A 19740-nucleotide genomic window follows, 5' to 3' on the forward strand; every position below is an offset into this window, starting at 1 on the left:
CCGCCATGTTGATATTACAAATTTCAACTGATAATATAACATAGAGGGACGATTATGCTAGCACCTGGCGAAGAAATATAACATTAGCCTTGTAGAGTGGGAAAACTACAATAGTTTAAAGTGTGTATACATTTTTTTGAAGCACCCTGTATATATAGATAGATATCAATTAATAATGAGTTAAGAATTATAGACTGTGTATAAAATTAAGGCTGATCCAGGGCACTGGATCGATCGGACACCTTCGGAATATTTCGGGAGTGGGCTCGGGTGCCATGAGGGGTTACTCTGACCACATACCTCTCTTCGTGTTCATCCATCATCAGTATCACAACGCAAATATCGGATATTATCAGGTTTTTGTATCGTGGCTTTTATCGGATTGATTCATCTTTTCTACTATCAATTTTGGTTAATTATCATCGAATATTGTGCAATTATCATTATCATAATTATTGGAAAACTATCACGTGTAAATAGTGTACATTTTGGTTAAATTATATTGGATCGCCATAAGGCATAATCAACGTGTTTTTCGTCACCATCCCGAGTTGGAAGATCATCTCTCCACTTCCGCTTCCAATCCACCCTACCCGGTTAAAAACATCAAATCCCTAACAAATTGGTCCTTCGAGCCGGATCTGGAAGTGTTTAAGTGAAGTGGCGAGTAATTTAAACATGAACATTGGGACTCGGAGACGTGGTGACGTCATCGATCGGGAGTGAGGGAAAGCAATCGCAACAGAGGAATGTTGTTTTGATTTCGACGTGAGCTCGAGTTTCGACCAACTGGACAGTTTTCATCTCGTAAACACGAATATCACAGTAAGTCGAAAATTATTATCAGGGGTTCTCATCAACAGAAGGTCAAATTGGGTGTCTCATCGGCGTGTTTTCATATCTGTGGAAAGCGGTTCTCATCAACAGGGTTTTCCCTCATCACAAGGCGGTTAGGATCATCGGGAAGTAAACAACGGGGCTCCCTATCAACGAATTTAGTTAATTCAAAAATAAATCGGGATTATCATGTCTGACGCGGAGCATAGTCAGGGTGAGGACATCCAAGGTCAACATCTCGGCTAAGAACTCTATCTCGCAGAAGGCCATGGGGAAATCATCAATCTACACCTATCAGGCATCAGGGAATTCATCAAACACCGACAAGTCATCAGGGCAATCATCATCAGGGCCTTCTTGTCGACACTATGACGGTTCACACTGGCTAGGGTTCAAGTGTGACAAGTTCATGGCTAAGACTCCACTGGAACGCAGGGAATTCATCACCAACAGCAAGTTGTGTTACAATTGCTTTGGTCCTCATCGGGCGGATCTCTGCAAAGACACACGTCATTGCCAGAAATGCAAGGGCCCACATCACACCTTGATCCATGATGGGTCCTTCGAACATCGCCAGGAATTGGAAAGACAGAAGAGTCGACCATCAGTTTCAGCAATCGAGGAAAACCAGGGAGATCACGGAGCATCCGGATCGAGAGGTTAAGTATCATTTTTATTACATTATTTTGGCAAATGATACGCCCCTCATCTGGTTGTCTCCATCTCTAGGTTCATCATCAACATCATCATCACCGAGTTCAACGAAGACAGAGAGAATTTACGACACTCTCAACTCTTCAGAGATCTCACAGGGGAGTGAATCAACATCAAAGGCATCGGGATCAATTGAGAGCTCAATTGGTCATCTTCAAATATCAGCAACGTCATTGGCGAAATGAGAAACATCGGGGTCGTCCTCTGACATCAAGGTTCATCATCAACATCATCATCACCGAGTTCAACGGAGACAGAGAGAATTTACGACTCTCTCAACTCTTCAGAGATCTCACAGGGGAGTGAATCAACATCAAAGGCATCGGGATCAATTGAGAGCTCAATTGGTCATCTTCAAATATCAGCAACATCATTGGCGAAATCAGAAACATCGGGGTCGTCCTCTGACATCAAGGTTCATCATCAACATCATCATCACCGAGTTCAACGGAGACAGAGAGAATTTACGACTCTCTCAACTCTTCAGAGATCTCACAGGGGAGTGAATCAACATCAAAGGCATCGGGATCAATTGAGAGCTCAATTGGTCATCTTCAAATATCAGCAACATCATTGGCGAAATCAGAGACATCGGGGTCGTCCTCTGACATCAAGGTCACACATCAATCATCATCGAATTCAGCGAGTCAACGGGTTGTGCTGTTGGCAACAGCTAAAGCACTTGCATCAACATCAACAGGTTCTCATCATATGGTCAGGCTTCTGATTGATCAGGGATCAGAGGTCACATTCATCACTGATCAAATGGTACAACTTCTTCGTCTTCGTCGATCATCATCACATCTCAGGGTCTTTGGAATAGGAGGCTTGGAGTCAGGGTTGACTCGTGGAGCAGTAAAGGTAAAACTTCAATCTCGGTTCAACGATCAACATCAGATCGAAATCACTGCCCACATCCTGGCCAAGTTCACATCAACACTACCATCAATTCACTGCGCAAAGGAAGAGGCAAATCATCTTCAACATCTTCAATTGGCGGATAACAACTATCTTAAACCTGGTCCTATCGACATCATCATCGGGGCTGATCATTATGGTCAAATCATTGGGCATGAGGTTATCAAATCTCCGGATAATCAACTTGTTGCGCAACAAACCATCTTTGGCTGGATAGTTTCTGGGACGGTCTGCTGTACAGACTGCAAGCCGAAGTCTGCTCTAACTGCAGTACGAGAGTCTCCGACTGAGCAGCTGTTGGATCTTCTTAAGAAATTCTGGGTCCAGGAGGAACTTTCATCATCTAAGGAAATTCTTCTCAATCAAGACGATCAGGAGTGTGAATTACACTTCAGGAACACACATTCAAGAGACAGTGAGGGACGGTACGTAGTACGCCTCCCACTCAAAACATCACTATCAGCATTGGGAGAGTCTAGGAGACATGCTCTACAATTGTTAAACCGAACGGCGAAGAAACTGGAATCAAATCAAGAGTATGGGAAACTCTACAAGGACTTCATCAGGGAATATGAGGATCTGGGACACATGAGACGTGTCTCAGAGGAATCAGAACCATCAGTGAGCTACTATCTGCCTCATCACGGTGTCTTAAGGGAAGACAACATCACCACAAAACTCAGGGTCGTCTTCAACGGTTCCAGCAAGACAACATCAGGAGTGTCACTCAATGACATACTTCATGCAGGAGGAAAACTGCAAACGGAAGGCTCAGACGTTCTCATCTGGTTGAGAACTTTTCGGTTAATCGTCGGAACGGACATCGTGAAGATGTTCCGTCAAATCAAAGTTCATCAAGAAGACTGGGATCTTCAAAGAATCCTATGGAAGGATGAGGAGGGGAAAATCATCACATATCAATTGACAACGGTGACGTATGGGCAAACGTGTGCACCATGGTTGGCTCTACGAGTTCTTCAACAACTAGTGGAGGATGAGGGACATCAATATACACTGGCGGCTGTCTCTCTAACCAAAGGGAGATATGTCGATGATATCTATGGGGGAGCTGATTCTGAGGAACAGCTCAAGGAACTCATCAATCAGCTCATCAATCTTTGCATGGCGGGCGGCATGCCACTGCAAAAATGGATCTCGAATCAACAAGGAATCCTACAGGATCTTCAATTATCAACAAAATCAACATCGGCGGTAGAATTCGAGGACAAGACGGTCAAAGTATTGGGACTGTGCTGGAACCCTCATTCAGACAGCTTCATCTATAAATCAAGGAAGCCATCAACGGAAAAAATCAACAAAAGGACAATCCTCTCAGAGATCGCCCAGATTTACGATCCTCTGGGACTTGCATCATCGGACCGGTCATCATCAGGGCTAAAATCTTCATCCAAGAGCTGTGGCTTCTCAAAATTGGTTGGGATGATCCACTGCCCTTGAGTCACATCAAACGTTGGAAAGAATTCAGGGAGGAATTCTCAAATCTGGATCAAATATCAATCCCACGGTGGCTTCAAACATCATCGACTTCAAGCAACATCCAACTTCATGGGTTTGCTGACGCTTCGAATCAGGCAATGGGTGCCGCAGTATACATCAGAGTGGACAATCATCAATCTGAGCCATCAATCATCTTGGTGAGTGCAAAAACCAAGGTCGCACCACTTAAGAAAATGACAATTCCTCGCTTGGAATTGACAGCTGCTGTCATCTTAACCAATCTGGTAATCTACATCAGGAAGATGCTGGAGAAAGAGAATCTACAACTCTTTCTTTGGTCTGACTCCACGGTGGCGCTCACATGGATCAATGGACACCCATCAAGGTGGAAGGATTTTGTTCAGAATCGAGTGATCAAAATCCAGAACTTATTACCAGCAGCTGAATGGAAACATATCAGGGGAGTCGAGAACCCAGCAGACTGTGCATCACGGGGATTATCACCAGATCAACTTGTAAATCATCAGCTGTGGTGGAATGGTCCATCATGGCTGAAATTATCAATGGAAAACTGGCCATCATCATCATCAACATCAATCGAATCTACGGCAGAAGCAGCACTGGAGGAAAGGCCAGTCTCTGCACATCCGGTGGCACTGAATCTGGAGAGACCTCAAGATTTCTTGGAGAGGTACTCTACACTCGACAGGTTGGTCAGGATCTCAGCGAGAGTCCTGAGAGTCATCAACAACATGAGAGGGGAGCCAGTCCCAAGAGAATTAGATCTCTTGCCAGAAGAACTGGAGGAGACCAGAATCTTTTGGATCAACTATACACAACAGGAGAGTTTTGGACAAATCATCAATCGCCTCATCAATGGACAAGACATCGCAAATAATCATCCAATGGCACGGTTGATTCCTTATCTGGATGAGAATCAGACCATTCGCCTAGGCGGGCGGCTGAAACAATCAAATCTTCAGCCAGAAGCCAGGAACCCATCAATTCTACCAAGACAATCAAGGCTTACATCACTGGTCATCGAGGAGGCTCATCGGAAAACTCTTCATGGAGGAGTACAGGCGACGTTGGCACACATCAGACACAAATATTGGATCATCGGGGGTCGTCATCCTGTAAAATCGCATATTCGCAAGTGCGTCATCTGCGCACGACATCGAGCCATCAGGGGACAGCAGCTTATGGGACAGCTGCCTCCAAGAAGAATCACATCAGCACGGCCATTCAATCACGCAGGGGTGGACTACGCAGGTCCTATCAAAATCAGCAGATGGAGAGGATCAGGAGCTCGACAATATCATGGGTACATTGCAGTTTTTGTGTGTCTTGCCACATCAGCAATTCACCTTGAACTACTCACAGATTTAACATCACAGGCATTCATCGAGACCTACAAACGATTTACTGGAAGGAGAGGTATCTGTGCTACCCTTAGCAGTGATAATGCTAAGACCTTCATGGGAGCAAACAATGAGCTGGGCAAGCTTTTAGACGAATCGAGGAAGGAAATTCATCACATCATCAACGAACTGGCATCAAATGGCACAAAATGGATCTTCATCCCACCGCAATCACCCCACATGGGTGGGGAATGGGAAGCTGCGGTGAAATCTGTGAAATTTCATCTAAAAAGGCTCACAGGGAATTTGGTACTCACGTACGAGGAACTCAATACACTCATCATCCAAATCGAGGCGCAACTTAACTCGAGGCCTCTCTGCGCTCTATCAGACGATCCTGATGACTGCAGAGCCCTCACACCTGGACACTTCATCATTGGGGAACCCATCAACGCAGTTCCAGAGCCATCACTCATCAATCACAAAATGGAAGGTCTCACAAGGTGGAAAATGATCGCAAGGATCGCTCAACAATTCTGGGACAGGTGGTCAAGGGAGTGTATGCATCATTATCAAACTATCTACAAATGGAAAAGATCAACGGATGATATCAAAGTCGGAACACTAGTCCTCATCATTGACGAGAGGTATCCACCAACAAAGTGGCCTCTAGGACGAGTATCAAGGGTTCATCCAAGTGATGACAATCTCACAAGGGTGGTAGACATCACAATTGGGGCAGGAGGTGCAAATACCTACACCAGACACATCAACAAGGTGGTTCCGTTACCAATCAGCACCGAGGAGGAAAACCAACAAGAGTATCATTCATCATCATCCGACGATGAAGGCGGGCGGAATGTATAAAATTAAGGCTGATCCAGGGCACTGGATCGATCGGACACCATCGGAATATTTCGGGAGTGGGCTCGGGTGCCATGAGGGGTTACTCTGACCACATACCTCTCTTCGTGTTCATCCATCATCAGTATCACAACGCAAATATCGGATATTATCAGGTTTTTGTATCGTGGCTTTTATCGGATTGATTCATCTTTTCTGCTATCAATTTTGGTTAATTATCATCGAATATTGTGCAATTATCATCATCATAATTATTGGAAAACTATCACGTGTAAATAGTGTACATTTTGGTTAAATTATATTGGATCGCCATAAGGCATAATCAACGTGTTTTTTGTCACCATCCCGAGTTGGAAAATCATCTCTCCACTTCCGCTTCCAATCCACCCTACCCGGTTAAAAACATCAAATCCCTAACAGACTGTAAGGTGAATTTTCGGGAATATTAATATTATTTAGCCCGACATTAAGACTCGTATATTTTCTTTTGTTTTATTTTGGTTTTTGATGAATTTATTGGATTAGATTAGGTAGATTAAAGTTTGGGCCTCTCTCTCTCACGCAAAAATATAGGGATTATATTTACATTATAATTAAGATTTGCAATATTAGGGAAAATTGTATTTTTGTCATTAGGATCGGAAACTGAAAAATATAGTTCCGTAATGAAATATTGAGTATGTGTTGAGTTTTGAATTTATAGAATTAATAGCCCAGTGACCAGCATACCCCGAACCACCCCTCTCTCCGCAACCTACATCCTGAGTAGCGTGAGCAAATACCACCTTTCCCTTGACCCTTTAGTTTAAGTTATTACGTTTAAGTCATTAACTTACGTTTTAGATAGAGTTGTTGTCCGTTGTCGTGAGCTATCCGCTTCGGTTAGGTCTTCGGTTTGTTATTTTCCGTCGAGACAAAAAATAACTGGCGCCCTTTTGAGCATCAAGGGAAAAGGGCGGGTAAACTGGTAAGTTTTTATGTTAGTAAAAATCTACCACGTCACAGTAGACAAATGATCACGCATTATTGAATGATTGCACTTAACCAGGTTGGGTTTTTGACGAAATATGAGAGTAATTGCGAACGCAATCGCGTAGACTCCACAGTCTACCAAGTTCGGTTGACGTTGATTTTTGCAAAAAGTAACAGTACTATTTTCTACATTATAAAATGGAAACAATTTCTGCAAAAATACTTGATGATCCCGATGCAAAGTTCTCATATTTAACGAATCATAAATGTAAATCTTTCTGCAATCATAATAACAGCAAATGCAGTGGTCAATGGAGGAAAAAGTATCTGAATGTGTTTTTCATTCAAGGACACAGGGTGTATTCTCGTTGGACGTTGTATGAAAAGAGTATCTCTCAGTTCATAATCGGTATATTTTTTAACAATTCTGCTGAACTGTAACGTGTGCTGATTAGTTAGTTTCAGTCCTTCTTGAATTTGATTCAGCAACAGCTGTGAGTCATTCCCTCTATCCCGTTCTTGTGATTGGTCGTATTTAAAACTCACGCTCAAAATAGGAGAATGATTATTGTAGGGTGGGCATTCCGGTTGTGGACATCTGCATTTTTTCATTCGATTGTGATTCGGAGTTTTTCGCACTGTAGCTAACGCGGTTACAGTTTTCATCAACAATTTTTGTTGTATTCAAAACTCCAATACATCTTCCCCGATGAATTAAGAAAAGGAGTAATTTCTCCATTTTTGAAGATTCTAACAACATGTGGGCGCATTTGTTTTGAATCAAATGAAATTTCCGCTAGATCTGGCCATTGACCGTTCAGAATGCAAATGGCGAAAGCTATTGCGAATACACCACAATCATAGGCATTTGTTTGTTTGGGAACGGGTACAAAGGAAATTCCTTTGGTTTCAAAAGGATAGAAGGGATAAAGGTTCTTCAAAAAAATCAACCATTTGGGATGAACTTGTTTATGTTCCGTCCAGGTAGAATCCAAAATATAAATATTATCCGTATCGTAATAACTACAAACCCAATGATCTGAAGGATCGTTCATGTTATCCATATCATAATTACCATCTCGAGAATGCAGTAATTGAATGTGACTTTTGTCAGCTGGAAGTGATTGAATTAAATCTGGAATTTGTATCTTCCAACTTTTCTGAAAAGGAAAATCATATTGCAAATTCATCAAATATCCAAAATAATCCATGTGATCATCTTTCAATCTATTAGTTTCTCCCAAAATCCACTGGTAATCAGTTTGTTCCAATGGATTCATGTTTTGTCTCAGAATAAATGAAGTAGCGGAATATTAAGCTCTCGAGACGACTGAGGAACTGCTAGGATAAGCAGAGCGATTTCTTTTATGCAGGGAAATTCAATTTTTAAAAAATTCGTGACGGAAAACACTGCTAAAAGAAATCGAATAACTGTTGATGTTAATGCAATAACAACGTTTGTTGGAATCGTGAAAGTGTTGGAAGTAAAATAATGCAATTCGTGAAAAGAAACACTACCCAAACGAGCAGGATGACAGTTGAATTTTAAAACTGAAGTTTGTAGAATAACTGTTGTTGAAACTAAAATATTAATTGAAAGAAGCACAATGACACCAATGAAACTGCTGGAAGAAGCAGAATGACTACTAGTGGAAGAAGAACGTTTGTTCAAGCAGAAAATGCAGTGATTATTTGCACTTGTGCGATTATGAAATCGATGATTGAAACTGTTATGGACCCGAGCGGTTGGGTTCGAATTTTGGGATTAACACACGCGGATAGAGGATAGGAGCAGATATCTTCAATTGATCCACTAATTTTATTTTGACAATAAAGTCACGCTCTGAGACAGAAGGTATCAGGCGAGTGTAGATACAAAAGAGGTAACTCTTAATGAAAAGAGCTTGGATCACTGGCCCAGAGAATACGAGTCCTCGAGTATTTATTGTCTTGTTGATTCGTATTACATCGCACGGTGACGCGCTGGAGGCCAGTTCGAGGCGTGAAGCGCTGACGCTGCACCCCAGTTATCTACATAAGTCGAATATACGTGGATTTATCAACATATATTCATCGTCTTTTATTTTTCTTCCTTCATATGTTTTGCATTCCGAACAATACGTGCCACTTTCGTGTCCTCGTATTCTCCGAATTACAAAACTCTAACGTTATGGAATTTCAGGGCATAACAAGACCACTGGTTAAAGAAACAGGATGACAGTTCGATCGATTTTCAAAACTGCTGCGGCTAGCAGAGAAAGTTTATCAACCACTGAGAAAAATTTCCACTATTTAAAGGGAAAAAAACTTTCACTATTGAAATCTACAAAAAAATAACTGCAGAAATTTGCAGAAGAAAATTTCCACTATTCACAATCTAAAAGAGATGACTGCAAGAATTTGCAGGAATGAAAACACTGCTGGATCGTCACTCAAGCAGTGACGAAATAAAACGAAGATTTGTTTTAAACGATCCGTTTGAACGAATCAAGCGAAGAAAAGAAGTGAATAAAAGAGGTTATGAAAGAGAAAAATGAGAGAAGAATGATTAAAGATGAAACAAAAGAATGAAAGTAGATAGTAAATAGATAACAAATGAAACGAGAAATGAAAGAAATGGAGGAAATCAAGAGAAAACACCACGGTAACACTAAAAACACCGGAACACATTAACAGCACTGGAGAAACAATACGCTGCGCAAAGAGGATCGACCAAAGTAGCGCTCAGATCTCGGGTTCCGGTAACCCCACGTCTCGAATAGTGTGACCCCAGTAGAGGGATGGCGCTACGGTCGAAAAATTGAATTCCCCACCAATCGATTTCCATTTCACCGTAGATGAAATGGTTAAGGGCAGCGAGAAAATTTAAAGGTGTGGCGGATGTGTTTATATTCAATGATGACTCCAATCCATTTAGCAATACACTAACCTTTGTTTATCTTTTTTTATTTTTTTTTTCACATGAGAAACGAATTTCCAATGAGTTTCCCAAACGTTTTTGAGTACATTTCGATATTTTTTGTAATGTTCGTTTAATTTTATGAATTAAAAGTAAACACAATTTTTTTAAACAGTAAAAATTCGTTCCCAAATATTCCCGAACGATTTCCTAACGATAACCATGGATTGTGTGACGTTTGGATCTTGGCTATCCACTGCGATGATCCTTTGGATAGCTAAGTGGTAGTGAATATATATATACAGGGTGCTCCGATTAAGTATGTCGATTCTGACCAGGCATGTTTTGGGGATGTTTCTGAGCAGAAAAGTCCTTTTCCACTTTTCGCTCGGACGCACCCCTGCAGAGATATGGGGGTGAAAAGAACGGCCAATGGGGCGCGAGCATTGTGCGGCTCTCCGTCCGTGTGCCGCGGGTAAGCAGTGTGCGTGCTTCCCCTTCTCCTCGGGCGGACGTTCCATTCCGCTAGTGAGTGAGAGTGAGAGAGGGGGGGAAAGATATTTCAAGACAATCCTTTCGCGGGGGGGGGGGCTGGGGTGATTAAAAACCGATTGTTATTTATATTAGTATTATTTATTAAAATACAAGATTCTGAAAACCACGGGCATCCCCCTGGCATTCCGCAGCTAATTGTTTAAATATTAATTATCTCATGATGCAGGAGGCCTACAGTATTTTGTCAAGAGACCTTTCTTGTTGTAAATTTAATTTGCAATAAAAAAGATCTCTTAACAAAATACTGTTAAGAGATCGAAGAATGGCGAAGAGAAGAATGGCGTTGCAGGGAGTAAACCGATCCTCCAAACACTGGGGCAGCTGACCACAGCGTCTCCAAGACACCGTGGGTCAAGGCGGCGAAATGAAGGGCATGACCTGTCCCATCCGAACAGCCGATGAACGACCAGTGCATGTCAAACAGTACCGATTCCCAGGGAACCTACAAGAAGAGGTCACAAAGCAAGTAAATAAGCTCCTCGACACGGGCAAAATCAAACCATCCGTCTCACCCTACAATTCTCCATTATGGATGGTTCCAAAGAAACCCGATGCGAGAGGAAACAAGCAATGGAGGATGGTCGTGGATTACCGTCACCTGAACAAGAAAACAATAGCTGATAAATTCCCTTTGCCCCACATTCGTTCAATAATGTCCAGATTCGGAGGTTCTTGTTTGTTCTCGACCTTGGACCTCGCCAGCGGATTTCATCAAATACCGATGCTGCTAAAGGATCAAGAAAAGACTGCATTTTCAACTCACGATGGTCACTACGAGTACACTCACATGCCATTCGGGTTAAAGAATGCTGGTCCTATATTCCAACGTTGCATGAACGAGATGCTAGGGGACTTAATAGGAAATGGGGTCCAAGTCTATCTGGATGACATCATAGTACATACTTCGGACCTTGAAACACATCTTGAATTGCTGAGTAAAGTGTTCCAACGAGTGTCGGAGTATGGAGCCACTCTGCAAGTAGAAAAATGCCATCTGTTGAGAGACGAGGTTGTCTTCCTAGGCTATGTCATCGACAAGGACGGAATGAGACCAGACCCTGCCAAAGTTCGATCCATTACTCACATTACTCCGCCAAAATCGAAACAGGATCTGCGAAGCTTCTTGGGCATGTGTAATTACTTCCATCAATTCAAAGAATGGTATGCGCCGAGAGCAAAGCCTCTATTCAACTTAGTAAAACAAAAGACAGAATGGAAATGGGGCAAAAAGGAACAACTCGCCTTTGAAGAACTGCAGTGGTTCCTCTCACAAGCACCTTTCCTCAGACACCCGGACAATAGTCGTCCGTTCCTCGTCACAATTAATGCTACTAGTGGAGGCATAGGAGCAATCCTAACACAGGTGGATGACGAAGGAATTGAAGGTCCGATTGCCTATGTTTCCAGACAACTAAACGACACGGAAACAAGATACACCAAAGATGAAAGAGAGTGCCTGGCAGTAGTCTACGCCTTGAACAAATTCAGGCCACTCCTTTACGGACAACAGTTTCACCTGTATGCAGAATCTGCCGCAGTGGTGTGGTTACAGGATACTCAAGATCAAACCACACGCAAGGCACTATTCAAAACCAAAATATCCGGCTTTGACTTCATTCCTCACCATCGCACAGCAAAAACGAAGCAGATCGCTAAGGTCTTGGCTTCATCCCCTGTAGACCCACCGGAAAACGATGACGAAACAAAATTCTCGGAGAATTATCCAACAACGATGTTTAAGAAGGTAACGCCACTGATGCAGCCAGGAGTATCGAAACATCAAACAGAGCCTCCCAAAAAGAGAGGACGTCCGCTTGGGTCAAAGAATAAAAACCCCACTAAGAATGTAGAAGCAGCCAGATCAAGTCAGTCAATAACGGGTATGGTAAGTAGATCACGAAATGCATCAACTCCGGTTGAAAGGAGAACATTACCGACACCATCAACTCAAGAAGCAGCCAGCGAGAAGGCTAAAGAAAAGAAAAGACCCGAATCAGTAAATATCCTTAGAGTACCTGTCATCAGTGAAGCGGGAAGCTCAGAACAACCCGAAGAGATCGAAGATGATGTTTTCGAGCAGTCAGAGGAGCCACCGGAGAACCCTGCAATAATCCCCTTAGAAACAAATCCGAGAAAGGATTCTGATGACTCTGACAACGATCAGGATGACGACCCTCCACTAGGAGATTATTCCGAAACAGCTGGACCTCAAGAAGAGGCTGGCTTACAGGAAGAGGAAAGAGGCAACAGAAACTGTTTTTCCCCGAATTTCATAGAGAGTCTTCACCAATCATTCGGAAAATTTGAAGAAATTCACCAGTCTCACTCCCAAGACTCAGCTACAGCGAGCAATCCGATCGAAGAGTCGAACGATGAATTCAGTGATGAACGAGCTGAACAATTATTCAGAGAGTTTCTTCATGAACGTGAAAAACAAAGAGAGAGCACATGCAATAAGTTCCCTATACAATATCCTACTGATCAACTCGAAATTCCCTTATCTCACAGCGATGACAAAACACCAAAAAGACCAACCGCAAAGAAAAGGGTTTCCTTCGCTCCCATATCTCCCAATCAACTCGAACCAATAGCGAAATCCACCCCTCACCCAACCAGTCAACATCGTCTTGATGGTTTTCCGTCAAATAGCAAGATCCTAGAATTTCCGATACCAGCTGAGCCGGAAAATAATATAACTCTTTCCAAAGATGCCCCATCGATGAATAGTACCGAACCTTCATCATTTATTCCTCTTCCAGGAGTTAAAATTCCTCGTTCAAGCAATGGAAATATCAATGGAGTCGAAATCCCGCAATCATTATCGTTGAACGACGTGCTCGATGACAAACGCCAAGTTTTTGAGCATTCAAGAGATGCCGTTACCTTTAAGCGCGGAAACATAGTGCACTTCCTCTCAGCGGATTTGAAAGTTACAACCCCCATTGCAAAATTGCTCCTGACGACGAAATTAATCGATATAGATAACTTGAAAAAGCATCAATCAGAAATTGGAGACGTGTTCGTGACTCCAATCGGAAAATACCGGACGTTCACAGTAATTGTAAAGCAATTCCATTTTCAAAAAGCGCGACTAAGCGATATCATGTTAGGCTTGGAACATCTACGTGAAGCTTTGATACACTATAAGCAAAATACCTTCCGACTATCAAGAACGGGAGACGGATTAGATGCTGTAAGTTTAGGTGCACTATTTGAAGAAGTATTCGATGGAGATTCAGTCAGTATAACCATGTGCGAAGGTAGAGTTCAAATTCCCGACGAAAAATCTAGAATGGGCATAATAAAGGAGGCGCATGATAGTTTAATGGGAGGCCACAAAGGCATAGTTAAAACCTGTTGCCGAATCAAAGAGCGTTTCTATTGGCCTGGGATAACGCAGGATGTCACTGAATACGTTAGGAGGTGTAGGATTTGCCGGGAAATGAAACTCAATCTCAACATTGGTCCCATTCGAGCGAGTTGCAATAGACACAGTGGGCGCGCTCACCCCAACGGACCGAGGGAATCTGCATATTCTAACTATTCAGGACAACCTAACTAAATATTGTTTAGCAGCCGCAATACCCGATTTGAGAACAAAATCTATAGCCTGGGCTCTAGCGACGACACTATATGCAGTTCACGGTTCACCGAAAATCTTATTGTCGGACAGGGGGACGAGTTTCCTTAGCAAATTATTTAGGCAAGTTTCCGAGATTTTTAAGGTCAAACAAATAACGACGTCAGGGTACAGACCTCAAACGAATGGGTCCCTCGAGCGTAGCCACCAAGCCCTGGCAGATTATTTGCGTACATTGATGGAAAAGAAGGAGGACTGGGACCTCTATCTACCATTTGCCATGTTTAACCATAACACCAGCAAGCACATGGCAACAGGCTTCACCCCATATGAACTGATCTTTGGTTCGAAAGCACGAATGCCTAGCTAATTTCCGGAGGAAAAAGAACTCGAGACATATGATGAGTACATCGCGGAACTGGTAACTAACTTGGACAAGATTCGGTTAATTGGGGCGGATAATCTGCTTAACGCCAAGCTTAAGTCTAAAGATTATTACGACCAACATGCACGACCCGTAGTTTTTAAGGTAGGGCAATTTGTGGATATAATCAAAGAACCTCATAAAGGAAAGTTTGATAGTTACAACAAACTCTCATATGAAATAGTAGGCATTTCCGAAAATGGCACGCTATATCTAGAAGATGAAAATGGTGAGATAATTATGAGGCACCTCAATAAAGCCAGATTAGCCCCTGATTAACGGTGCTCACTATATTGACTGTATTTGTTCTCTTTGTGATAGAGAAAAAGACAAGGGGGGCAGTGAAAAAAAAAAAACAAACACGAACAAGTGCAAGGAACGTGAGGTTGCTTTATCAACAAACAAAAGAAGAAATGTGGTCAAAGACAAAAATCTGGGGATTGTGGTTATCCTTGCTATCACTAACTCTGGGTAGTCATCCAGAAGTTGAAGATCAATTCAATGTCAAATACATCCACGATCATCCAGGACTTTTCTACGAGGACATCGGTCGAATGAAACTGATCGAGAAGGAATGGCAGATTATCACCACCGTTGACTATACCTCATTACGTGGAAAACTCAGCAATGGCATTAAACCCCAATATACCGCTGTCTGGGACCAATGTCTCATTTCATTTACCCTTAGAGATTGTGAACAATTTTTGAAGCACGATCACTATCAAACACTACAGCAGGAAGGAAGAACAATGAACCAACACCTGACCGAGATACTAGATGCGGCAAGGGAAGAGGAAGAGAGCAGAACCGTGAAAAGAGCTCCATTCCTCGGATTCATCGGATCAATATCACGATCGCTGTTCGGTACCATGGATTACAACGATTTCGAACATATCAACAAGGAAATTGACAAGCTCTACAGTGGCCAAAACCAAATCACACACCTGGTAAACAATGCAACGCACATGTAATGGACCCGAGCGGTTGGGTTCGGGTTTCGGGGTTCACACTCGCGGGTAGAGGATAGGAGCAGATATCTTCAATTGATTAACCGTCTTTATTGGTTATTCCGCAAGTTTATTAACAATTAAAGACTCGCTCTGAGACACAGAGTATCAGGCGAGTATAAGTACAAAGAAGTAACTCCTTATGAATGGTATTTGGATAACTGGCCCCGAGAATACGAGTCCTCGAGTATTTATTGTCTCGTGGATTCGTATTACATCGCACGGTGACGCGCTAGAGGCCAGTTCGAGGCGTAAAGCGCTGACGCTGCGCCCCAGTTATCTACATAAGTTGAATATACGTGGATTGATCCACATATATTCATTACCTTTTATTTTCCTTTCTTCATATGTTTTGCATTCCGAATAATACGTGCCACTTTCGTGTCCTCGTATTCTCCGGATTATGAAATTGAAATGTTATGGCATTTTGGGGCATAACATCCCTCCCCGCCGGGGAAGAAAATTATTACTGATGATAATTTTCTTCTCTAACCCTATCTCATCAATAATTATAAAAACATTCCCTTTTCCTCCGTGGAGGCAAAGAGATGTTCTCTGGAAAAGTAGAAATCCTAAGAATATCCACGATCAGCACTTCTGATCACTTCAATACGTATTTACAAGTAAATCTTTCAACTTCCTTCGCTTCTCTAACACACGCAGGCTAGGGTTTCCGGCACCAGCAGTACAGAGATACTCCTAGTACAAGGGCAAGAACCACCATGACCACTGAAAATATTGATGATGGGTGGAGTAGAAATTCCTGATAGTCGAATTTCTTTTGAAGCTTCCCTAGATCTTCCTTTCCGGTCTCTAGCTGCACATGAAGGTCCTCCAATTCCTTCAGGTTCCCTATGACGTTCGTGAGTCGAATGTCGCTCACGTTATGGTCCTGCTGCTGTAGCTGCGTAATGGTGTCATTACTTAGTGTCAAGTTCAGCCTAGGCTGAATATGATTCTCCCAGGTTGTTTCCTTTGACTTTCGGCCACGGATAGTGAAATCAGGAGCGATAACCTCACAGAAATCTTCTATCCGCATTATTCCAGAACCTTGAAGGGTGTCTCGAATTTCCCCCTCTCCGCAAGCTATGGCAATTGCTTCAGGTTCCGGTGCCACGTAGAACCATGCGTTAGTCTTCCGCATTTTGATAAGCGTGAGACCTTGTAGCCGCAGATGTCTCGGGCTACACGTTTCCGGTATCTTATCTGGGCTCAGGTACATTCGCACCTCACAAGGGCTAGTGACTCTCATTTTTTGAATCGGCAAAGAGTCGGTGCATAAGTATTGTCCCCGAACTCTCTTGCAGCAATTCAATTGCCCCTCGGTCATTGGCACGTACTGATGTGTTGCGCCATGTACGACCAGAAGCGCATTTGATGCCTCCAAGTACGAGTGATACCCGTTCGTTGTCCGCACAGGAATGCTATGCATCAGCATAACGTCAAATGCTTGGAAATCCACCAGGGGTATTCCTATTACCGTGATGATTTTCATGCCAACTGCGGATACACTAACAGTTGATACCTCCTGCAGTTCATGTACCCCTGCTACCTCCAACTCAAAGGGGAAACTTAAACCCTTCGGTAATTTGGCTTTCCTGAGAAGGTCGACCAATCCCTCTTCCGTGAACACACCTGTGTCAAATATTAGCCCCTTGGAGTCGGTCAGCAGTTTTTTTAATCTCGCAGCATCCCGCATCACCCCAGTGTAGATGACCTCGACCACCAAAAAATGCTCATCTACGAGTTGCCGGTGTGCCATCTGCGTATCCTCATCCCTTATCTGTTTGATAGACCTCAACAAGATGTTTTCGTTCTTCTGGATCATCTGTTCCGTTTGAGCGAGATGAAGAAGCGTAGAGTTAACAATCTGCAACTGCTTCCCAGAACTATCCAGTGTCCCTTGAACTCCAGCCTCCAGACGTGAAATCCTCTCGCGTATTTCCCGTTCATCTTCAGCATCCATAGTCCCGAAAAGTGACTTGGCTACCGTGCCCAGACCATTTATAAGACCTCGACGGCCCTTCCTCCTCTCATTTAACCCAAACAACGCCGTGATGACGCTTCTCGTTTCCTCGAAATCGACAATCCATTGATCCACGAGGTGATGGAAGTTGGAACCCCATGGTCCAGCCCTGAAGCACAGTTGCTTCGTATAATTCAGATGTTCCTGCAGTTGATCAGCTCTCGCCAGCCATGATGCACCATCCGTGCTTGCAGCCACCGTCCAAACGTAGCTGCTCAAATGCAACCTCCCAATTGGCTCAAAATAAATTCCCGGGGTGTGGACGAATCTCTCAATCACATGTCCCTCCCCCCGAACCTCCGCGATGCTCCCCAGCATTAGCCACATGACAATAAAAATTAGCGCGTCGCTTGATTTGTCAATCAGGAAGTGCGTTGAACTTTTCAATTTTACCTGACGTGGACGATGTCGCCAACCCGATGGCCGCCATGCTTGATGACGAAGCACCCTTGAATATAAAAGTGACTGCCGCCCCGTTTGGGCCACAGTCTTCCAAAAAGATAACAGTGAAGAAGTTAACATTCCAAGAACCAACAACATGAACGCCGGAAAGTGTTTTAAGTGCGGTCGATTTGGGCACACTGTCTCCGACTGCTTCCAGCATCTCTCCATCCATGTGGACCGGATAAGATCTTCACCATCCTGTACTCGGGGTCGGCTGTGCTCGAATCGTTCCTCGAGGAACCATCCATACCTGCGGCACTCCATGGACGACTTCGTATTCGAATATCTGGTGAGTACGAATACCTCCTTCACTTTCTTACTACCCTGTTTCTTACTGCCATTCGAAGTCTCTATTTTCGCTAATTCCTTGCTATTTTTGGAATATTTCAGCGCCATCGATACCCCTATCATCCCGGGTACTTGAACTTGGAATTCAAGGTGAAGATGAGGGACTGGAGGGTTCGTAGTAGGAAAGATCTCAATGCCCTTTGGGATCTCCCCGTACGCTCCGACATCGAGGCTGGCGTAGAGGACGTTTTCAACCTCCGAAGACTCTTCGGAGAAACTCCAGCTCCACAACCGTGCCACGTGCCCCAGTTCCTGGACGATAGCGAAAGGACGTGCGACACCTGTGCCTCCTATCTGTGGGATTATCCAGGCTATTATTATATTAACGATACTGTGATAGAGCGTCCCTCCAACGTATCTGTAACCGCTTTTAACAATAAATGGTTTAATTAAACAAACTATATGTATCTGCAGTTCTAGTCCTTTCCTGAAAATCTCCTTATCACCCGGGCAAGAAAATTCCAGGAATTCACAGGGTAGATTAATCCGAGGCAGGGGTCCATATAGTCATGCTTCTATAAAGGGTCGAAGCCGATTTACGTGGACTCTCTGCGTTTTTTGTTTGGTTCCCGACCTGATGGTGTAGTTAACCTCACCATTCCTCTCGATAATCTCGTATGGGCCTATCCAGGGCTGAGTTAACTTCTTTGACCTTCCACGTCGTAGGACATCATTTCTCAGTAGTACCTTATCTCCGATTTTTAAATCTATAGGTACGGCGTCCTTGTCGTATTGGACCTTGCTCCTGACTTTCCCTTCATCGAGGGCCTCCCTTGCCTCCTGGTGCGCCGCGCGCAATCGTTCACGAAGCTCCTGGGCAAAATCATCATAGCAATACGTCAAACGGGGTGGCTGTTTGACGGCCGTCGGTAACTCGGCGCGTCTCCCAAAAATCAGCTCAAATGGCGTCATTTTCGTAGCCGTGTGGGGAGTGGTGTTATACGCAAACATTGCGTATGGCAGCCACGTATCCCAATCCGTTTGATCCTCCAGGATGAAGCTCCTCAGGTATTCTGCCAGAGTGCGGTGCGGCCTCTCGACAATACCATTAGTCTGCGGATGATACGCCGTGGTTTGGATCTTCTTAATTCTTAGAAGCTTACAAACATTCCTAAATATCTCCCCTACAAAATTCGGTCCTTGATCCGTGAGCAATCTCTGTGGTGTTCCATATTCACAGATGATTTTTTCAGCGAACGCACGCCCGATCGTATTGGCCTCTTGGTCCGGGATGGGTATGGCCTTGCTGAATTTAGTTAGCCCATCCTGAAACGTCAAGATATACTTATTCCCAGCATCCGTAATAGGTAATGGACCAACTATGTCCATTGCA

At 43.5% G+C, this 19740-nt stretch overlaps 2 protein-coding genes across 2 annotated transcripts; both read left to right on the top strand.

Moving 5' to 3' along the window:
• Positions 1-1105: 1105 nt before the first annotated feature.
• LOC135164483 (uncharacterized) lies at positions 1106-7380 on the top strand. The gene is made up of 11 exons (XM_064124875.1): positions 1106-1496; positions 1567-1698; positions 1767-1993; positions 2050-3708; positions 3762-6033; positions 6086-6221; positions 6469-6580; positions 6678-6682; positions 6856-6922; positions 6977-7111; positions 7201-7380. The coding sequence occupies exons 1-11, from the start codon at positions 1106-1108 to the stop codon at positions 7378-7380; spliced, it is 5316 nt and encodes a 1771-aa protein (XP_063980945.1).
• Positions 7381-17886: 10506 nt separating this feature from the next.
• On the top strand, positions 17887-18900 carry LOC135164321 (uncharacterized). The gene is made up of 2 exons (XM_064124560.1): positions 17887-18348; positions 18450-18900. Exons 1-2 carry the CDS (start codon positions 18154-18156, stop codon positions 18798-18800), a joined length of 546 nt encoding a protein of 181 aa, XP_063980630.1. The 5' UTR covers positions 17887-18153; the 3' UTR covers positions 18801-18900.
• Positions 18901-19740: the final 840 nt, after the last annotated feature.

The sequence above is a fragment of the Diachasmimorpha longicaudata genome, chromosome 7, assembly GCF_034640455.1.
Source record: "Diachasmimorpha longicaudata isolate KC_UGA_2023 chromosome 7, iyDiaLong2, whole genome shotgun sequence".
Taxonomy (NCBI): Eukaryota; Metazoa; Arthropoda; class Insecta; order Hymenoptera; family Braconidae; genus Diachasmimorpha; species Diachasmimorpha longicaudata.

Excerpts from the sequence above, each read along its gene's own strand:
- LOC135164483 (XM_064124875.1), top strand. The coding sequence starts at position 1,106 with ATGGGGAAATCATCAATCTACACCTATCAGGCATCAGGGAATTCATCA. Across the intron at positions 6,034-6,085 it reads CATCACAATTGGGGCAGGAG|CACCGAGGAGGAAAACCAAC; the intron begins GTGCAAATACCT and ends GTTACCAATCAG. Across the intron at positions 7,112-7,200 it reads GCATCAAGGGAAAAGGGCGG|GTTGGGTTTTTGACGAAATA; the intron begins GTAAACTGGTAA and ends GCACTTAACCAG.
- LOC135164321 (XM_064124560.1), top strand. The coding sequence starts at position 18,154 with ATGAACGCCGGAAAGTGTTTTAAGTGCGGTCGATTTGGGCACACTGTC. Across the intron at positions 18,349-18,449 it reads ACTTCGTATTCGAATATCTG|CGCCATCGATACCCCTATCA; the intron begins GTGAGTACGAAT and ends GGAATATTTCAG.